Genomic DNA, 19,036 nt, shown 5'->3' with positions numbered 1-19,036 from the left:
AGAATCAGACCCATTCATTTACACACTCAGGAATCCCATAAAGACACTAAATTGGAAGCCAGAATATAATAAGCACAGAGGACCTGGACCTCTGCAGGTCCTGTGCATGCGCCCCAGTCTCTGTGAGTTCATATGAGCTTTGCTCATGTTGACTAAGAGAGCTTCCTTTTCTTGGTGTTATACATCTCCCCTCTGGCCTTTCAGCTCTTCCACCTCTTCTTCCAAGGGGTTTTCTGAGCTTTGAGGGGAAAGATTTTTATGGAGACAGCACATTTAGTGCTGAATGTTTGTCTTAGGGTTTCATTGCTGTTAAGAGACACTGTAGCCATGGCAACTCTCATAAAGGAAAACATTGAACTGGCCCTGACATACAGTTCAGAGGCTTACTTATCCTCATGGTGGGACTGATGGTGCCATGCAGGCAGACATGGTGCTGGAGAGGTAGCTGAGAGTTCTACGTCTGGGACTGCAGGCAGCAGGAAGAGACAGCTACTAGGCCTGGCTTGAGCTTCTGAAACCTCAAAACCCACCCCTAGTGACACACTTCTTCCAACAAGGCTACATCTCCTAGTAGTGCTACTCCCTATGGGCCATTGGGAGCCATTTTTGTTTTTCAAACCACCGCAGAGTGTTCCAAGGTCTCTCACTCTCTGCATAACGTTTGGCTGTGGGCCTCTGTATTTGTTCCCATCTTCTTACAGAGTAAGCTTCTTTGGTAACGGCTGAACAAGGCAGTGATCCATGAGAATAACAGAATATCATTATAAGTCATTTTGTCACTACATTTTTTTTAGACCATTATTATTTGATTTTACTCTGGGTCTCTGGGCTTTCTAGTCTCAAGTTTGTGGTCACACAAGCAGTGTTGGGTATGAGTTCCATTTCAGGGAGTGGGCCTTAAGTCAGATCAGTTATTGATTAGTTATTCCTGCAAGCTTTGAACCACCATTACCTTGTCCTATCTTGCAGGTAGTACACTACTGTAGATAAAGGGTTTTAGTGTTTTGAAAGCATGCAGAATACCTTCCTATACCAAAAATATTGGAATGTAGGATCAAAGGCTCTCTAGGCACCATCTTGACATACCCATATTCAGTGAGTTGTATGGGTGTTGTCTGCAGCAATGGGGCCTTACTGTCAGTTGTGGAGAGCAACCTATAGTCTTGGCAACAGCCTGAGTTGTTTGGAGATTCCTGTGAGGCCCCTTTGGCCAATAACTCAATCCTGGCACTGGAAACTTCATTTGGTTACAAGAAGTGGCCATTTGGGACTGTCTTCTCCATTATTTAGAGATTTCACTTAGATTACTTTCATATGTATGTATGTATGTATATATTTTACAAAGTTTCTACTGTATTAGATTTCCATATTACCCTTCAAATATGCCTTAATTTTAGCTGTCTCTCCTCATATTCCTTCCTACAAGCCCTTCTCTCTTCTCCTTCAATCTGATACTAAGTTCACTTTCATTCTTGACAGAAATCCTCCATGGTTATGGTATGTGTTGTTAGATTTGGCTTGCTAGTATTTTGTTCAGGGAGTTTGTATCCATATATATGATTTATTTTTACTTTATGTTCATTGGTGCTTTGCCTGCATATATATCTGGTGAGGGTGTTAGGTCCCCTGGGAGTGGAGTTACAGAAGGTTGTGAGCTGCCATGTGGGTGCTGGGAATTGAACCTGGGTTCAGCTCATAATCGCTGAACCAGTTATCCAGTTCCTTGTCCATATTTGAAGAAGTATTGGTTTTTAGTTTCCTCAGGATGTTTTTGGCTAACTTGTCATTTTTTTTTGTCAACATAGTTGTTTTTCCTTTTCCTTAGCTAATGGCAGCACTAGCTACAGTGGGGCCTCCTAACCCTCGGGCAGATCCAGAGTGCTGTAGCATCCTGCATGGTCTTGTTGCAGCAGTGGAAACCCTTTGCAAGATTACCGAATACCAGCATGAGGCTCGCACTTTACTCATGGAGAATGCAGAACGAGTTGGGAATAGAGGACGGATAATCTGCATCACAAATGCAAAAAGGTGGGCTGCTAATCACAGTGATCCTTTCCTTGAGAGAATTTTAATTATTATGTTTTTATTTTACAAAGTATGGATGGCCTCTATATGTATGGATATGTAAATGGCTTCTCTGATTTATTTTATTTCTAGCATTTGTCTTTAATATTGAGACTGGGCTTATTCTAAATAAAAATCCATCTTGATAAGATGTATATATGCTTATGGATATCTGTAGTCTTAGCACTTGGGAAGTGGGGCAGGAAGATTGCCCTGAGTTTGAGGCCAGCCAACCTATGTAGTGAGCTCCAAGTTAGCCGGGGCTACAGAGCAAAACTGTCTCAACAAAATCATCTTAAATTTTCATGTAAATTGATAAGACTTTTTTTTTTCCCACTGACTTTTTTTAAGCTAATAATTTGATAATACAAATAAGATATGTTCAGGTCAGTCTTTGCTGAAGTAATTTTTTTTAAGTATTTATTTTTATTTTCTAAATTATATGTGCATACGTGTCTGTGAGTGGGCCTATGAGTCCAGGTGCTGCAAAGGCTAGAAGATGACTCCAGATCCCTGCTGCTAGAGCTACAGGCAGTTGTGAGCTCTTGGGCTTAGGTGTTGCGAACTGAGGTCCTCTGCAAGAGCAGTACTTGCTCCTCACCTCTGAGCACTCCCTCCAGCCCCTGCTGAAGTAATTTTATGTGCCAGTGTCAGCATGCTACAGGTGAATAGTGGCTTTAGCTGTTTTCTTACTACTTGTTCCTATAAATTCTTTTTTTTTTTTTTAAAAAACATAGTGATAGTCATGTCCGAATGCTTGAAGACTGTGTCCAGGAAACAATTCATGAGCATAACAAGCTTGCTGCAAATTCAGATCAGTGAGTATAATCATAGATGAAATAACTCTTTAACTTCACATGATATAATTTCATACTTCTTTGCAACAATTTTTTAGTATGTTTGGTAGCATTTCCTTGATTTTTCTTACTTAATAAATTAACATAATACTGTAAGTTTGATCATTTTCCTTGCATTTTAGAGTATTACTTTCTTTTCACAGGAAAGGGGTTCAGAATGCTAAAAAAATACCTAAATTTATAATGCATACTTGTTTCAGTAGGTCATTATCATACCCTTCTAGGAACTTAAAAAACATATAAATTGTTGATGTCATTACTCATTATTTATTAGTTCAAAATGTAACAGCTAATAGGAGTTGAAAAGAACTTTTTTTTTTTTAATACTCATAGCAATATTTAGGGATGATCAAAAGTGTTTTGTTTGTTTGTTCTTTTATACCAAATAATTTTGTCACTCTGTGGGCTACATGTGGGTCACTTGCAGTTCATTTATGATAGCAGCTCTCTGGAGTTAGTGCAGCCCCTCGAGATTAGGAGCTCAGTTTTCAGGATGCCTTCCTTACCCTTTCCGACACCAGTGTCAGCCTGACTTGCTCCATCAGTTGTTCCCACAGCCCGATCCTGTCTAACAGTTTGTTGTAAACTAGTATGCTAAAGTGTTTGAAAGGATAGAGGTAAAGCAGGTGACATAGCCCAAAGCAGAGGAAGTCCCAGGTGTAGGAGTTTTTATCCCTTGGAGGTGAATGTGTGCCTTCACGGTGTGTGGATGTGTTCACGTCAAGATCCTGAGTCCTTTATTTCTGGGGCTTTCATGGAGATGTCACCCAGGCATGACTGGTTATTCTCCGGCCCCCCCTCTTTCCTTCCTAAAGGATGGCAGAGTAAGGCTCAAAGGTTCCAAGCTTCTAATCAAAGCATTATCTTTCTGGTAATATCTTCTCCATCCAGGAGCTGAAGAATCCCAAGTCAGGCTATTAAAACAGAGGAACCTAGTACCCAGGACATTCCCAGAGATTCGGGAACCAGCTGTCAAGAACTTAGATTCAAGGCCACATAGTAGAGAGCTGAAACTTTTAGTACCTAATAAGTAAGGGCTCTGTCCCATCTGCCCAGTCCATAGATCAAATGTTGCCTCACAGCCAGTAAGAGTGTGTTTACTGCAGTTATACTGGACTGCAGTTTAGATCAAGCAGTTACTAATTTTCTTATGTGGAATTAGGGACATTTCTATTAGTCCTTAATAGAAGGGTCCTGAAGTGTTTGGGAATGTCTTGTACAGTTCACTTGAGAATGGCTCAGTAAGAAACAGTCGCACCTCTATTCAGAGTCAGAAAGAACACAAATGTAGCTAACAGTGAATGTGTGTGATATACAATGTAGAATATATGGCTTTTCATTGAATATACTACTGTCAGCTTTTCTTCAGAATACAAGGTTAGGGAAGGGCTCGTGAAATGGCTCCATATCTGATAACATGAATTGAGAAACTGTGTGGTGGAAGGAGAACTCCAACGTTACCATCCTCTGCTCTCCACATGTGCACTGGTACACTCCCTCCCATAAAAATGTATATTTGAGAAACTGGGACATTTTTTACTCTAGTATTCTTAGAAATAATCATTTACCATTAGTACATTAGTACATTTGCAATTAGTATTGCCTGACCTTTGTCCTTAAGAAAAATTTAAGAAATTCAATATACAGGTATTCATTTTCTTTGTGATAATTATAGAAAATTGTGAGACCTTTCTCTACATTGTTATTTTTTAACTTTGAACAGACTTTTATTATGCAAAGATTGTCGTATAATTGGATACATTCTGCTTTGTACTGTCTCTTACTCTTCACAGTAACTTCTTCTGAGCATCTCATCTCCCAGTGGCAGCAGGAGTGGGATTGCCTCAGTGACTCACATAAAAGCAGAGCCCTGGTGCATGTCTGTAACCTGGCACCCACCGTCAGTGTTTTTATAACTTAAATACACAGAGAAAGGTTTTGCATTTATTTTAAACAAATGCAGTTATTCATTATGTACTGTGTAACTGTTTAGCTTAGAGTGATAACAGTGATATCTAATTACAGTTTTATTTATTGTGTACCTAATACTATTTATTATGATAAGGTTAAAATAGTTTGCTTGCCTGAATTCTTTATAATATCTATTCTAACATTTTAAGTGAAAGTTTTTTTTTAAGTCTCATGCAGATTCAAAAATGTGAGTTGGTCTTGATTCACACCTACCCAGTTGGTGAAGATAGCCTTGTGTCTGACCGTCCTAAAAAAGAAGTAAGTATGGAAGTACTGCAGGAAGAGATGGTTGAGTTCAAATTAAGCAATGCTGAGAATGATAGCATTAAACTGATCACATTGCTGTTTTTTTCTGCCAAGAAACTATGTGAATGTCTGAGAACAAACCTATATGTCAAACATCTGACTAGTCAGAATAGACTGTTGTAATTACAGATGTTACATGTTTCATGTTTTTCCTTCATTACTGACATTTATTTTAATAAAATGTGTTGCAAATCCATATAATTTTTATTCTTACCATTCTTTATTGTGAATTTTAGTTACTTCAGTAACTTTAATTTTTCCTCATTTTGAGAAAAGGAGTGTATTCTAATCTCAGAGGACAAAGAAACCAATTTAAAAAGTAGAAAAACTTTAAATGAAAAGATAATTTTGTTGGTTGGTAGGTATATTCATATCACATCTTCATTGATAGTTTATATTCAGAAATACAAATCTATCCATTTATATAGTTACAGTAAACATATAGTAGTGTGCTAATTTTTATTTTATTTTTTTAAATTTAACCTTATCCACTTAGTCAGGGTTTCTATTTATTCCTGCACAAACATCATGACCAAGAAGCAAATTGGGGAGGAAAAGGTTTATTCAGCTTAAACTTCCACATTGCTGTTTATCACCAAAGGAAGGCACTACTGGAACTCACACAGGGAGGAAGCAGGAACTGAGGCAGAAGCCATGGAGGGACGTTACTTACTGGCTTGCTCTCTTATAGAACCCAAGACTACCAGCTTAGGGTTGGCACCATCCACAATGGGCCCTTCCCCCTTGATCACTAATTGAGAAAATGCCTTACAGTTGGATCTCATGGAGGCATTTCCTCACCTGAAGCTCCTTTCTCTGTGATAACTCCAGCTGTGTCCAGTTGACACAAAACCAGCCAGTACACCACTGGTACTTTAGAATATGAATTTTTGTATTTAAGTTATATTTTCAGGTTGTTAATATTTTCAGGTTGTTGACTATCATTTTTAGGTGCTTTTTTGATTACTTTATGCCTCTTTCATGATCCAATATGTTGGTTTTACCTTTTAGTAACTAAAACAATTAAATATACTATTATTGCCCTGGAATTAATAAAATTTTGTTCGTTTACTTATTTTTTTTTTTGCTCCCTTACCTCTCATACTGGTAATGAAGTCAGATGTTTGTGATTTCCATGTTCCTTCTTAATTTTTATTTGCAGTTTTGTCCTTTATAAAGTGAGTTATTTTTCTTACATTATCTCTATATGACTTCAAGGCTATTTTCATATCGATAAGCAGAATTTTAGTGATTGGTTCTAATCTAGGTTTTAAGAGGACAATGACTGTCTGTATTGTGACTACGTGGTAATGGCTCACATAGTTCCTGACTATAGTATAGTAAATGGATTACATATGTTACAGATGAAACTTCATTGATGAAATAATTATCCTTGCTTGCTTTTATACCCTCCTGGCCCATCTTTAAAAGCCACTGCTGGATACTTTATAGGAAAATACTCAGCACAGGGCTACCATGAAATAATGCTTTGTGGATTATCTTTTTTGGTACTTTCTTACAGTTGTCCCCAGTTTTGACCAGTGAAGTCCACAGTGTCCGAGCTGGGCGGCATCTTGCTACCAAGTTGAATGTTCTAGTACAGCAACATTTTGACTTGGCTTCAACGACTATCACAAACATTCCTATGAAGGTAGGCAGTTCTGAGAGCTTTCTGTGCTTTTTAATTGTTTGCTTGATATGCCTTATTCACTTTAATTGAACCTTTACTTTTTCTCCCCATATCATATTTTGTTTTGCTAGCCCACATTCAGTGTCTTTGAACAGGTCAGTAAATACTGAAAATCAAAAAGAAAGGATCACAGACCAAAATATATTATTACTGTTTCTAATAAGAACATACCATATGAGATTCTTAAGAACTATGTTCTTATTTTTTATCAAGATCTATATTTTAAATTATTTCTCTGTGATTCTTTTCCTGAGAGCTGTATAATTAGATTTAACGTTGTATATTTGAGTGGATCTTTTTATTTCCTGTACTTTCGTTCTTACCCACCCAAGTGTAAAGATGTTGATAAAGGTCTGACTAGTAAAAAACAGCCCATGGCTTCCTGTTGGTTTAACTCTTCAGATAGATAGCCATGGGTATGGTTACACCAGTGGGCACTTCTTAGGAGACTGTCACTCTATTCATGCTGTCATTAAGTTGTCGAGACTAAGCAAAATTCCTGGTCCACATCAAGCTTCAAGTGAGTTTTACTAAATTGGGCCCATCCTGTAACAACTTTTGCCTAGAAATTCATGGTGACTTTCTTGGAGTCCAGTTTCAACTTTTTCTTTTTTGCTTATTATTGAGACAGGGTTTCACTTTATAGTCCATGCTGGCTTGAAATGTGTGATCCTCCTGCCTCAGCTTCCCTAAAGCTAGACTCACAGTTGTGAATCACAGTACCCAGTTGTGTTTTCAGTTCTTTTGCTATTATCTCATGGATACTAAATTGCATGAGAAGTCTTAGATTTTCATTTTTCATCCTCCCAACATGGTTGGCTGGTTCTTTGCTAGTTCTAGGAGCAGGCATTTGATGAGGCAGTAAACAAATAAAACTTTGTAATAAACTCCAGCTTATGTCTGAGTTGAAACAGAATTGCCAAGAAGGCAGCAGGTGGCTTGCTTGTTGGACTTGATACTGTGTGCCTCTGTAGTCTGTGTTCTTTCTGTTAATAGATAATATCAAAAACAAGTTACTTAAGCTTGTTTATTAGTTAGTATTTGCTATTTTAAATAAGTGGTGTTCATTAATTCATCGCAGGTATTTAAAGATGCTATTGCCTATTTTTAAGAGTTATTTTAAGTTCAACTTACATAAATTCTTCCAATGATAGTATATTTGGGTATTAAAACTATTGGCAAGAAAATACATTAGTAGTAAAATTCAAAAATTCTAGAAGAGTCATTTGTGTTAATTCTGACATGAGAAAGTTATTACTTGCCTGTGTTCCATTAATAGTTCTACAATAGAGTTTGTTACACTGTTGGAAAGTATTGCATCTTTAAATAAACGAGAGCAAGCCATCCTCTTATTTAGCTAATGTTGTAGAATATATTTGACCTCACTTTCAGCAAAAAGCAAAGTAATTTATTTCATTATTTTGAAAGCAGACCCAAGTTATTTAAAATGTCTTAAACTTTGCTTAAAGGAAGAGCAGCATGCCAACACATCTGCCAACTATGACGTGGAGCTACTTCATCACAAAGATGCACATGTAGATTTCCTGAGAAGTGGTAAGAGGCGTTACCCAGGATTCTCACCAAGCACACAGACTGAGCTCATCTTTGTCCAAACTCCTGTGCAGTGTCACCATCATAGTGTCTTGTCAACTTGACACAAATTACATTCACCTGGGAAAAGGCCATCTCAATTGGAGAATTGGTTTCATCAGTTTGGCTTGTGGCTGTTTGTGGGGCATTTTCTTAATTGCTAATTGATATACCCACTGTGAGTACTGCCATCCCTGGGCAGGTGGATCTGGGGTCTACTCTGAGAAAGGTAGCTGAGCAAGCCAGGCTAAGCAAGCTGGTAAGCAGCATTCCCCCGTGGCCTCTTCAGTTCCTGTCTTCAGGTTCCTGACTGGAGCATCTGCTTTGGCTTCCCACGATGAAGGACTCTGACTTACGATGAAGTAAACCCTGGCCTCCCCAAGTTGCTTCTGGTCATGGTTTTTATCACACCAACAAAGAGCAACTGGGACAGTGTCCGTGGAACTGGTACTCTGTGGAGTTTGCTTTCTCCTTCAGGCTGTGATTTCCATCACTGCACCCTCGTCTTTAGGGTAGGAGGGAAGAGCCTTTAGCAAGGGTTTTGTCAGGACAGCAGCCCTGTGTTTCTATATTTCACTTTTTTTTGTTTAAAAACTGCAGACACTATAGCAGGATGAACCTTAATATTTCATTCACTCCTAATATTGAATGACACTTTTAAGGTGTGAAGTCTTTAAATTCCTGAGGCTTTTCTTTGTAGATTGGTGCTGACAGAGTTACAGGACTGATGTTGAGCATGTGGTGTGCAGTCATTCTGAAGTGTAATTGTGAGCCAGCTGGGGTTATGTGTCTATGGAATATTGAGATTCACTGACTGAATTACTAGCAGGAGAAAAATGACTATGATATATGTATCTACTGACGTTAGCAAGGGAATGTAGAAAATGTAACTTGTGGAGATTCTAAGAACCTATGAGATGATGTCAGCTTTTAAGACTTTTGTTTTAACTTAGAAGGTTGTATAACATTCTCTTGGCTATGGAGATAATTATGTCTGTGGAGATGGCTTAGTGGGTAGGAACACTTGCATTGCAAGCCTGTAAAGCCACAGTTTGGAGCAGAGACTGGGAGGTCCCAGGAGGCATTAGCCACACCCATGCCATGCCTTTACATTACACCTATGCACAAATAAAAACTTTTTGTAAAGTGCTCCTGTGGCAATAGGAGCAGAGCCTGTGAAGGCTGCATGTGGTTATAACTCTGAACTTTTGGCAAGCCGTACTGAGGAGGGACACCAGAGCAGGATCTCAATTAGTAGGCTTGTACTTTAGCCCAAGCATCTCCCCTAAGCTCCATATCTATGTATTCTGCTGCTTCATGTCAGTACTTCATCTAAGACTCAATACTCCCCGAACAGTTGGTAAGCTTTATGACAGGGACTTAGCACTTTCGGCGGATAGTCCAGTTGTTTTTGCATTTCTATTAGACAGAAACCTTAAGATCATCTTGAGATGCCTCTCTGACACTTTCTATATCAACTTTATCATCTCATTTTCTTAATTTCATCTTGTGTTTTTCTGATACAACCGTTTCTGCATCTCTGCTACCACTAGGTGCTTCCTGAATAAAACCTATTATTTTCTCACCTAACATCCCAGATCCTCCCTCTGTTGTCTCACTGCTCCCTGCTGCAAAGATCTTGACATTTGCTGTTCTCTCTGCACAGAATGCTTTCTCCTCTTTTCTTTTAATTCCTACACCATTCTCTGAGAACTTAAGCCAATCTTTATATCTAAAGGAGGCTTTTTTCAGTGTCTTAGAATAGGTCAGACCTCTGTGCTCTCATACCATATATATATATTTAGTATCTTTTTCAACAAAGTATCTTTGTCAACTTTGTGATTTCAAATTTGCCTGCTAAGCTATTGGATTGACAGATCTGCTCTGCCACGCTGCAGGTTTCATGAAGGCATGGGTACTGACTGCTCTGCTTCCTTATGTATTCACTTCCAGAACCTTTATGCTTCCTCTAAAGAAACACACTTGGGTTTAGTTGTGCATTTTAGACTCTTAAACCTTCTGAAAATTGGCTATGTTACTTTATCATTTATTTGCATGGGCAGGGAGAGAGCATTATATCAGAGGTCTATAAAATTTTATTACTGGCTATTACGACAGTGACCCAAATTAGTTAAACCAGTAAATGAAAACTAAAATGAAAAATATGAAGGGAAATTACTTAATGATGCTAACCGTAGTTTATATCCCATTTTCTATTTGGCCTTTTCCACTGAGACTTTGTAAAAAGCGTGTTCTCATAGAGCTCTTCTCTCTTCCAGAGTTTAAACTTATTTTCAAAACTTAAATAACCACCACTTTGAAGTTGGTGACCTCCTTAGTAAAGTTAGTGTTTCTATGACCTCTCTAAAGGTGACAGCCACTCTGGGGGCAGCAGCAGAGAAGGGCCATTTAAAGAGACAGTAACCCTGAAGTGGTGCACACCCAGGACCAACAGCATTGGTAAGGAGATGGGCCAGGGGGGTAGCAGGGAGCTAGAGCACACAACGGTCTGTAAGTGTGATGTTAAATCTCAAGTTTCTTTTTGAATTTTTGTTTTTCATTGCCTTAAGGGACTCAGTACAGCAGATTTTCTTTCTCTTAGGTGTAGGGTATTTTATTATATTCTTTAAGGCAGTGTGTTTTCCTATTTCAGAATTGCACTATTGCACTGGAGCTTACCGGATTTCACCTGTGGATGTAAATAGTAGACCTTCTTCCTGCCTTACTAATTTCCTCCTCAATGGTAACCATCATTTAATGGCTTACCTTCAGTTATTGCTATGTGGGGTCATTCAAGTCATGATAGTCTATTTGCCAAGATTGCTTTAAATTCATGTTAGTGGAAATAGCCTGTAACAGTTTTGCTGGGGGCAGAAATTTACTTTCTTTCTGACTTCCAGGCTTTATATCTAAGTGAGTTTTATCCAACATAGTTTTAAGAATGTTTATTAGAAATTTGATCTTTAGGGTTCGACTTAACACTTTTTTGGAAGCTTAGGGTAATCTTAAGTTTTAGAACTATTGATTAAAAGTCTGTCTTTTTTCCAAGGTTACTTTCATTATAATGTTCAGTTTGATTATCGTAATATGTAATATTCAACAGTATTCGGCATGTGAAATAGAAACAATTATGCCAAAAAGGCGGCAGGCATTGTGGATAGGGATTGAGACTGTGCCTTTTCCTCAAATTCTTTGTAGCATTAATAACCTGAGGATTCCTCAGTAGTTTAATTTTGATTTTTGAGTGTCTAGGAGGGAATTTTTATGTGATCTTGAATTTCCGTAAAGCAAACATACCATTATAATTGTTTGGGAACATAGCCATATACCTGTGTAAACCTTAAAGAGTCTGAGAGAAGCTAAGTATTAGGAGAGAAGTATAGATGCACTAGCTTAGTACTGTTTAAAATATAGCTGTTTGAGTTTTCTTACTGACAGCTCCATCTTGCTTCTGACAGGTCGGTCTGTGTTGCTGGAGCAGCCACGAAAGTCAGGCTCCAAAGTCATCAGTCACATGCTTAGCAGCCATGGAGGAGAGATCTTTCTGCATGTCCTTAGCAGTTCTCGATCCATTCTAGAAGATCCTCCTTCAATTAGTGAGGGCTGTGGAGGAAGAGTTACAGACTACCGGATTACAGTGAGACTTTTTAAAAAATGCTTATTGTATGTGTATGAGTGTTTTGCCTCTGTGTATGTCTGTGCGCCTTGTGCATGTATGTACCTGGGACCCTTGGAGGCCAGCAGAGGGTGTTGGAACCTCTGGAACTGGAGTTACTGTTGTTAGCCATTATGTGGGTGCTAAGAATCTAACCTGGGTCCTCTGCAAGAGCAGCCAGTGCTCTTAACCACTGAGCCATCTCTCTAGCCCTGCCATAGATCTTACTATTCTGTAGATTGTGTTTTGAGTCAGTTAGCAAGAGTTCTTGTTACATGTTAAGGTTATGGAGAAAAGCGATCTCAGAAAAGCGTTCTCAAAAAAGCTGATTGTTGTTTCGGTAATCATCATCACTGAATACTCTGCCACGTGACAGATTTAGTGACTGGGAAGTGTCTAGGTCCTGAAACACTGACGTTGTAGAGAGAATATGATTAAATTAGTGCTTTCTCTTGCATATATTGACATTTCAGGGCTACTTTTTGGAGATGGTTGTGGAGCTTATATGTGGATTTATATGTATAACTACTCTATAAACTTCCAAATATTATGTAATTTAATTATTTTATTGGGCTTTTTTGGGTAGTTATTTTAATAAGGGCTTGAAAGCCAATAAGTATTCATTATGGAAAACTGAGAACCTAAAGGCATCTGAAAGCCAACCAAACAAAAACCCTAACTTACCTATAATTTCATTATTGAAAGAATAACACTCATCATTTTGATATTCTATCAAAGCAGCTTTTTATAAGCAAACTGGCCTTGCCATGTGATAAACTCACACACATCTGAAAGAAAGCAGTTACATCATAGGAGTGAAGTGGGGACATGCTTCATTTCCACTGTGTAAATGTTGGTAGCTTTCAGCTTCAAAGGGGGGTGGGGCAAGCAGTGAGGTGGGTCACTGTTAGAGAAAGGGCTTTGCTGGCAGTCACAGGACAGAGGACATGAGGGAAACGGACTGTGATGGAACACTAGACTAGTTTCTAATTGTGTCTTATCTGGTTATCATTAGGATTTTGGTGAATTTATGAGGGAAAACAGGTTAACTCCTTTTCTAGACCCCAGATATAAAATCGATGCAAGTCTAGAGATCCCGTTGGAGCGTGCAAAGGATCAGTTAGAAAAGCACACCCGTTACTGGCCCATGATTATCTCACAAACCACCATTTTCAACATGCAAGCGGTGAGTCTCTTTTTATTTTCTGCATTAGTATGTACTTGCAAATACATTTTTAGAAAGTAAATTTTTAAATTTGTAATTGGTGCCATTTCTCAAGCAAGATAGGAAGCATGAGGTTGTTGTGGCTGAAGAATTAGTGACTAAGAACAGAAGCAGCAGTTATGGTGTTCCCCTCTATGTGGCCATCTTTAATATCAGCTTTAAACCAAGTTCTTCCTTTTCTTTTTTCTTTTTCTTTCTCTCTCTCTCTCTCTTTTGTTTTTAACCTAACAGGTAGTTCCATTAGCTGGTGTCATTGTGAAAGAGTCTTTGACAGAAGAGGATGTGTTGAACTGTCAGAAGACTATCTACAACTTAGTTGATATGGAAAGGAAGAATGACCCTCTTCCTGTCTCGACAGTCGGTACCAGAGGAAAGGGACCTAAAAGGTAGTGAGTGCTGCTTTCTTTACACCTTCACACATCCTGTCTACTTAACAGGCATTACTCTGTAAGATAATTCCTCTGTGCGTAAATTATCTGAGGAGGTGTATGTACCATATGTTGGAGACATAGGCATTGCTACAGTGTAGCTTGGAGTTCCACTATTAACTATGGAGTAAAAAGAAAAAAAATACATCTCCATTTCTGTTTCCTTTACCATAGCAAGTGCCTAATATTTATTATAACCAGGACCATTTCTGAGTGTGCTTTTGATGTTTACTCCAGAGATGAACAGTACCGGATCATGTGGAATGAACTAGAGACTCTTGTCAGAGCCCATATCAGCAACTCTGAGAAGCATCAGAGAGTATTGGAGTGTCTAATGGCGTGTAGGAGCAAACCCCCAGAAGAAGAAGAGCGGAAGAAGCGAGGGAGGAAGAGGGAGGACAGGGAAGACAAGTCGGAACAAGCAGGGAAGGAGCACGGCACGGAAAAGCCCCGGCCGGATGCAGACAGGTGACTTGTCCCCTAGCACCCACCTTGGCCTGTCACACATTCACTTCATTCAGTATGTGCTTGTCCACGCTAATTGTACTCTTAGTCACCCCATCTTTCTGTGCCTTAAAAAGGTATGAACTTTTATTGTTATGACAAAATTGTGTTAATTTTTTGCTAACTAGCTTCTGGTTATCATTATGATGTTTGATACCAGTATATACTTTGAATATTGTAAAATTCACAAACATAATTTTATGTTTAGTGAGTCACTGGCCAGGCATTCATCACAAGATCTTATCCTGAAAGAACACCCTGCCTTATTTTAGAGATAGGTCATACTTCAGTGATCACAGCACAGTGTGGAAAACGCTATCTTACATGAATTAGGTTCAGGTTGCCCTTTGGAACGGACTAGCATGCAATCCTAATTTTGACATCTCCTAATCAGCACACTGTTTCCCCTTGAAGCCACACTTGACTATCTGAGTTGGATTCCTGGGACCAACATGGTCTAGGAGAGAACTGACTCCTGCATGGTGTCCTCTGACCTTCACACACATGCCACTGTACATGAATTGCCTGTCCCCTTATTTAACAAGTACCTTAATATATCAACTCCTATGTCCTTGCCACAGATTAGTCAAGACAGCTACATTTATTGTAGTGGCAAATAGCCTCTGCCTTCACAGTTACTAATTCATGGAAGATCTCTGCTCACACATACGTTTCCATGTCTACCATCTTCACTGTAGGTCTGTAGGAATGTGTTGACAGTAGTTCTTGAAGTCCTCATCATATCTAGACAGGTAGAGCACTTTACTTCTCAGCAGTTTAAACAGTAGTACACTTTACTTCAGCTCCCACTGACCTCCAGTGTATGGCCTTGTGCATATATGAGAAGTATTCCTCTTACTAAGGAAGCCTAATAAAAGCTTAGAGTAGGGCTTTTCATCTTAGCGCTTAGGTAGAAGCACTTTGGTTGATCTGAGTTCTAGGTCAGCCTAGTCTACATAGAGAGTTTCAGGCTAGCCAGAGCTACACACTGAGACTGTCTCAAGAAACAGCTTGAGAGTGATGAGTAAGAACACCTGAGAGCATACCTTGTCACACAGACCGCACCACACTCAACAGTAAGGACTAATCTTATTTGTAATTTGTCATAGATTTTTTTCCTTCATTTTTAAAATGTGGGTCTTGTGAAATGTCTTGTTCATAATTACATTGTTTCTAACCTTTTAACTACTAACTTAAGTTTCCTTGGTTTGGTTTTAACTTTTACATTGGACTAATTCCTGAACTGTTACTACTATAAAGGGAAATAAAATTGTGAAGAACTCATTCAACTAATTTATATGATTTTTAGATTCTTTTGTGAGGTCAAGTATGTTTTATAAAAACTGATACACACAGTACTGTAGTTACTGGGCCACTTATAGACTTGTAAACTAAACTCTGCTTCATTATTTGTCCCTCTTCCAGACTGAAAGGGATTTTAGAACGAGGGAAAGAAGAGTTGGCTGAAGCAGAGGTCATAAAGGACTCACCTGATTCTCCAGAACCTCCAAACAAAAAGCCCCTTGTTGAAACGGATGAGACACCACACATGGAAAAGTCTAAAGGTGAGGACAACCTTGGGAGTGGCCTGGGCAGTTTAGCTAAGCACTTGTTTCTGGGCAGTGTTACTTCACATTGTATCTGTGAGAAAGAGCTACTGATGCCTGGATGCCCGGAGATGCTGTTTACATCCTTAGAAGTGAAGATGTTTTTAACATTTAAAAAAAAAAAAGTAGCAGTATACTTCTATCAATAAAAGCTTTGAAAAATAAAATACTTTATATAAAATCTATACTTTAAGAATTTGTAAATTAGAAGCTTAAATCTGCTTATGTTCCTGGAACTGCCAAGTGCTGGCTTATGGAGGACAGACTGTCCCCTAAGCCCCTTTATCATTATTCATTTCGATTAATGAACAAAATAATTGGTTTTCTTGTGATATATTTATTCAGTACATCATGGTTTGTTGCTCATAGTTCCCCTCCACATGAGATGCTCTTCTGCCCTGCTCTCCTTCAACAGTCCCTTCATACCCCTCCCACTCTCACATGTGCATACACATGAAAACCTCTCTCCCACTTTCACATGTGCATGTGCATACACATAACATTTAGATCCTATGTGTGAAAAAAGAGAGGAATACTTGTTCTTCTCTCCACCCAACTCTTGGTACCCAGGGAAGAATGTAATCATATCTACTCATTTAGTAGTAACGTATGACCAAGCTTAAGTGAAGATACTGTTTAAAACCATATTTTCACCATGAAACCTTTAATGTTATTTATAGGCTAAGAAAATTAAATTTCTTTGTGTAATTCTAGGTCTAAATGATGAGACTTAGACTCGAGTTCCTGATGTCATTCTGGGCCTTAGTGTCTGTGAAGATATCCTGGGTTCAGTCCTCTTAGGGTATATGGAAAATCATCAGACTATCTGATGCCTGTGTCTCCTAGCCATCAAGAACAGGGCAGCCCAGTGTTATTGGCAGGTCATCCTCTGAGCATGCAGGCTAGTCACTCCTTAGTCAGTGCACTGGGACATAACTCATTCTTCAAGCCACTAATGTCCTTGCATTTGGGGAAGCAGGGTTCACCTTGAGGTAGTTTGGTGCCTGCCTCTCAGGTCTTTGCTAGAGTTAGAAATAATAGGGTTTAAATTGTTGTTTACTGAGATAATTACATATCTCACATGCTGAATATACCACTGTGGATTAGAATGAGAAATTTAGTTATACTTCAAAAATTTTATTTATTTTTTTACTCTTTGCAATTTCATACGTGCATTTGAATCATACCCATCCCCAATTCTTGCTTCCCTCTTCCCTTAGGTGACCCTTTCACCTTCATGTCTTTCATTCTGTTTTACAAGCTAACTCTTTGTGTGTTTTCTGATCAACAGCATTCTTTAACCCATTTCATCTACTTTGGAAAAGACTTCCCACCTTCTGTCCCCCCAAAGCCAGTTGTGTACCTGATGTCTACCTACACTGCCTTTAAGGCTGTTTTTCCTAAGTGTGCCCTGTGGATCTGGTGGAAATCTGTTCAACTTTCTTGGCATGGTACAGTGCCTGAAGAGTATAAAATGAACAACAGAAGTGAGGGTTAAATTTATTACATTTCTAAAACTTGAAGTAGTAATTTTTCTGCTTTTTTTCTCTTCTTTCTGCTCTAACACTAGGGCCAGTGTCCTTATTATCCTTGTGGAGTAACAGAATAAACACTGCCAATTCCAGAAAGCACCAGGAGTTTGCTGGGCGTTTGAACTCTGTCAATAACAGAGCAGAGCTGTATCAACACCTTAAGGAGGAAAATGGGTTTGTGTAATTTCCTGTGGAAACTGCTTTGTTGATTGTGTAGTCCTGTAATGAAACTGCTTGCTTTTGGTCAGCAGTTTTGTTCTACTCTTATGATTTAATACTTACATTGCCTCTAAGGAGAAAGATATTAACCTGTTAGACCCTTTGGCTCACAAAGGCCCAGTTTATTGATTGTAATTATGAAGCTGTGTGCATTATATTTTCAGGGGGATAAAAACCACACACTGAATCTATGTAATGTTAAAGTATTAGAATAAATTTCAGACATGATTATTTTAATCGGTTATTTTAAGAAGATATATTCCTATAGTACATTGTTAAAGGCATTCCTTTTGTAGAAATCTTTGACTAAATGGAGGAGACTTCCCTTTTCTTCGCTTGGAGAAGGGTGAGGGATAGGGAGGGGACCTTAGGGAAGCGCCCTGATGTTTACAGGCTCACCTTTCTCTCGTGTGCACAGTGAGGAGGTTGGACTGACTGGAGGACCCCGAACTGCAATCCCTTTCTTAAAGTGCCCACGTTCTCCTGTTGTGAATAGGTTAGATTTTAGTTCCAATGGGTAAAAGTAGATAAAACTACTACTAAATTGCTACTAAATATTTTATCACCGTCTCACTTTCCTTCTTCTAAATTTTTCAGGATGGAGACAACAGAAAATGGGAAAGCCAGCCGCCAGTGAAGAGTGACTTGAGAAACCAAATTTAGAATATTGTGAAAAATATTTTGGGCAGAATTTGATATAAGTACTTTTACAGCAAGATTGTATAGCTATGTTGCCTGGACTGGTTTTTACATTTTTAAAGAATTTCAATGAATTATCTTTTTTGTACTAATTCTGAGATTGGCAGAGTCAAAATATATACATTGGAGATTTGCCCTCCCAGACCACACAGTTTATTTTATGGTAAAAGGTGTTCCCTCTGGAAATGTTTTTTTTAAAAAATTCTTAGGCTTCTCTTTGCCAAATAAAACTATTAAAATGTTTGAAATGCCAAGTATCGGAGTGTTACTTTAGACAAAAAAGATACTACTCTCTTAATTCCAACTTCACGCAGTCATAAAGCGGGTCAGAATCTGGGTGAGAGTGCAGTGTTTAACACAGCTCCTGCCTGCCTGTGTGATGTGCAGTGAGTGCTCTTCTAAGGAGAAGCTGCTTGGTGTAGTTTCCATGCTTTGCCTTTGTGTGCTCATGTGTTTGTCTGCTACCATTGAAGCCAGAACTTTCATGTAGTCAGTGGGACGTTACATTTACTAGTTTGATATAATACTACATTTTTATTGTCCATTAACTCTTTCTATTGAGAGGGAGGTAAGTACAAAGGAAATTATTTCACAAAGGAAGAAGAGATGGGCATTATGAGGTTATTTGTTTTCTTCAACATCGTGGTTTATGTTGCATGTTATGTTAACTTTCTTCCTATGCTTTTTTG

At 38.6% G+C, this 19,036-nt stretch overlaps 1 protein-coding gene across 4 annotated transcripts in view; it reads left to right on the top strand.

Moving 5' to 3' along the window:
• The window catches only part of Ints13 (integrator complex subunit 13), a 31,337-nt gene extending 12,736 nt beyond the window's left edge, over positions 1-18,601 (top strand). The window contains exons 4-19 of one of the 4 annotated variants that reach the window (XM_029478406.1): positions 1,826-2,028; positions 2,802-2,882; positions 5,060-5,150; positions 6,721-6,849; positions 6,960-6,983; positions 8,358-8,442; positions 10,849-10,938; positions 11,132-11,221; positions 11,937-12,115; positions 13,149-13,319; positions 13,590-13,744; positions 14,024-14,254; positions 15,716-15,855; positions 17,468-17,603; positions 18,067-18,144; positions 18,246-18,595. In XM_029478406.1, the coding sequence (XP_029334266.1) occupies positions 1,826-2,028; positions 2,802-2,882; positions 5,060-5,150; positions 6,721-6,849; positions 6,960-6,983; positions 8,358-8,442; positions 10,849-10,938; positions 11,132-11,221; positions 11,937-12,115; positions 13,149-13,319; positions 13,590-13,744; positions 14,024-14,254; positions 15,716-15,855; positions 17,468-17,603; positions 18,067-18,144; positions 18,246-18,285 (1,923 nt within the window). In that variant the 3' untranslated portion in view covers positions 18,286-18,595. Of the gene's footprint in view, positions 1-1,825; positions 2,029-2,801; positions 2,883-5,059; positions 5,151-6,720; positions 6,850-6,959; positions 6,984-8,357; positions 8,443-10,848; positions 10,939-11,131; positions 11,222-11,936; positions 12,116-13,148; positions 13,320-13,589; positions 13,745-14,023; positions 14,255-15,715; positions 15,856-17,467; positions 17,604-18,066; positions 18,145-18,245 lie in introns of all 4 variants that reach the window. The other 3 variants (XM_021164375.2, XM_029478407.1, XM_029478408.1) reach the window with 3 other exon arrangements.
• The last annotated feature ends 435 nt before the right edge of the window (positions 18,602-19,036 follow it).

This window comes from Mus caroli, chromosome 6, assembly GCF_900094665.2.
Source record: "Mus caroli chromosome 6, CAROLI_EIJ_v1.1, whole genome shotgun sequence".
In the NCBI taxonomy this organism is placed as follows: Eukaryota; Metazoa; Chordata; class Mammalia; order Rodentia; family Muridae; genus Mus; species Mus caroli.
The sequence above is the reverse complement of the archived record's forward strand: the minus strand, read 5'-3'. Positions and strand labels throughout refer to the sequence as shown.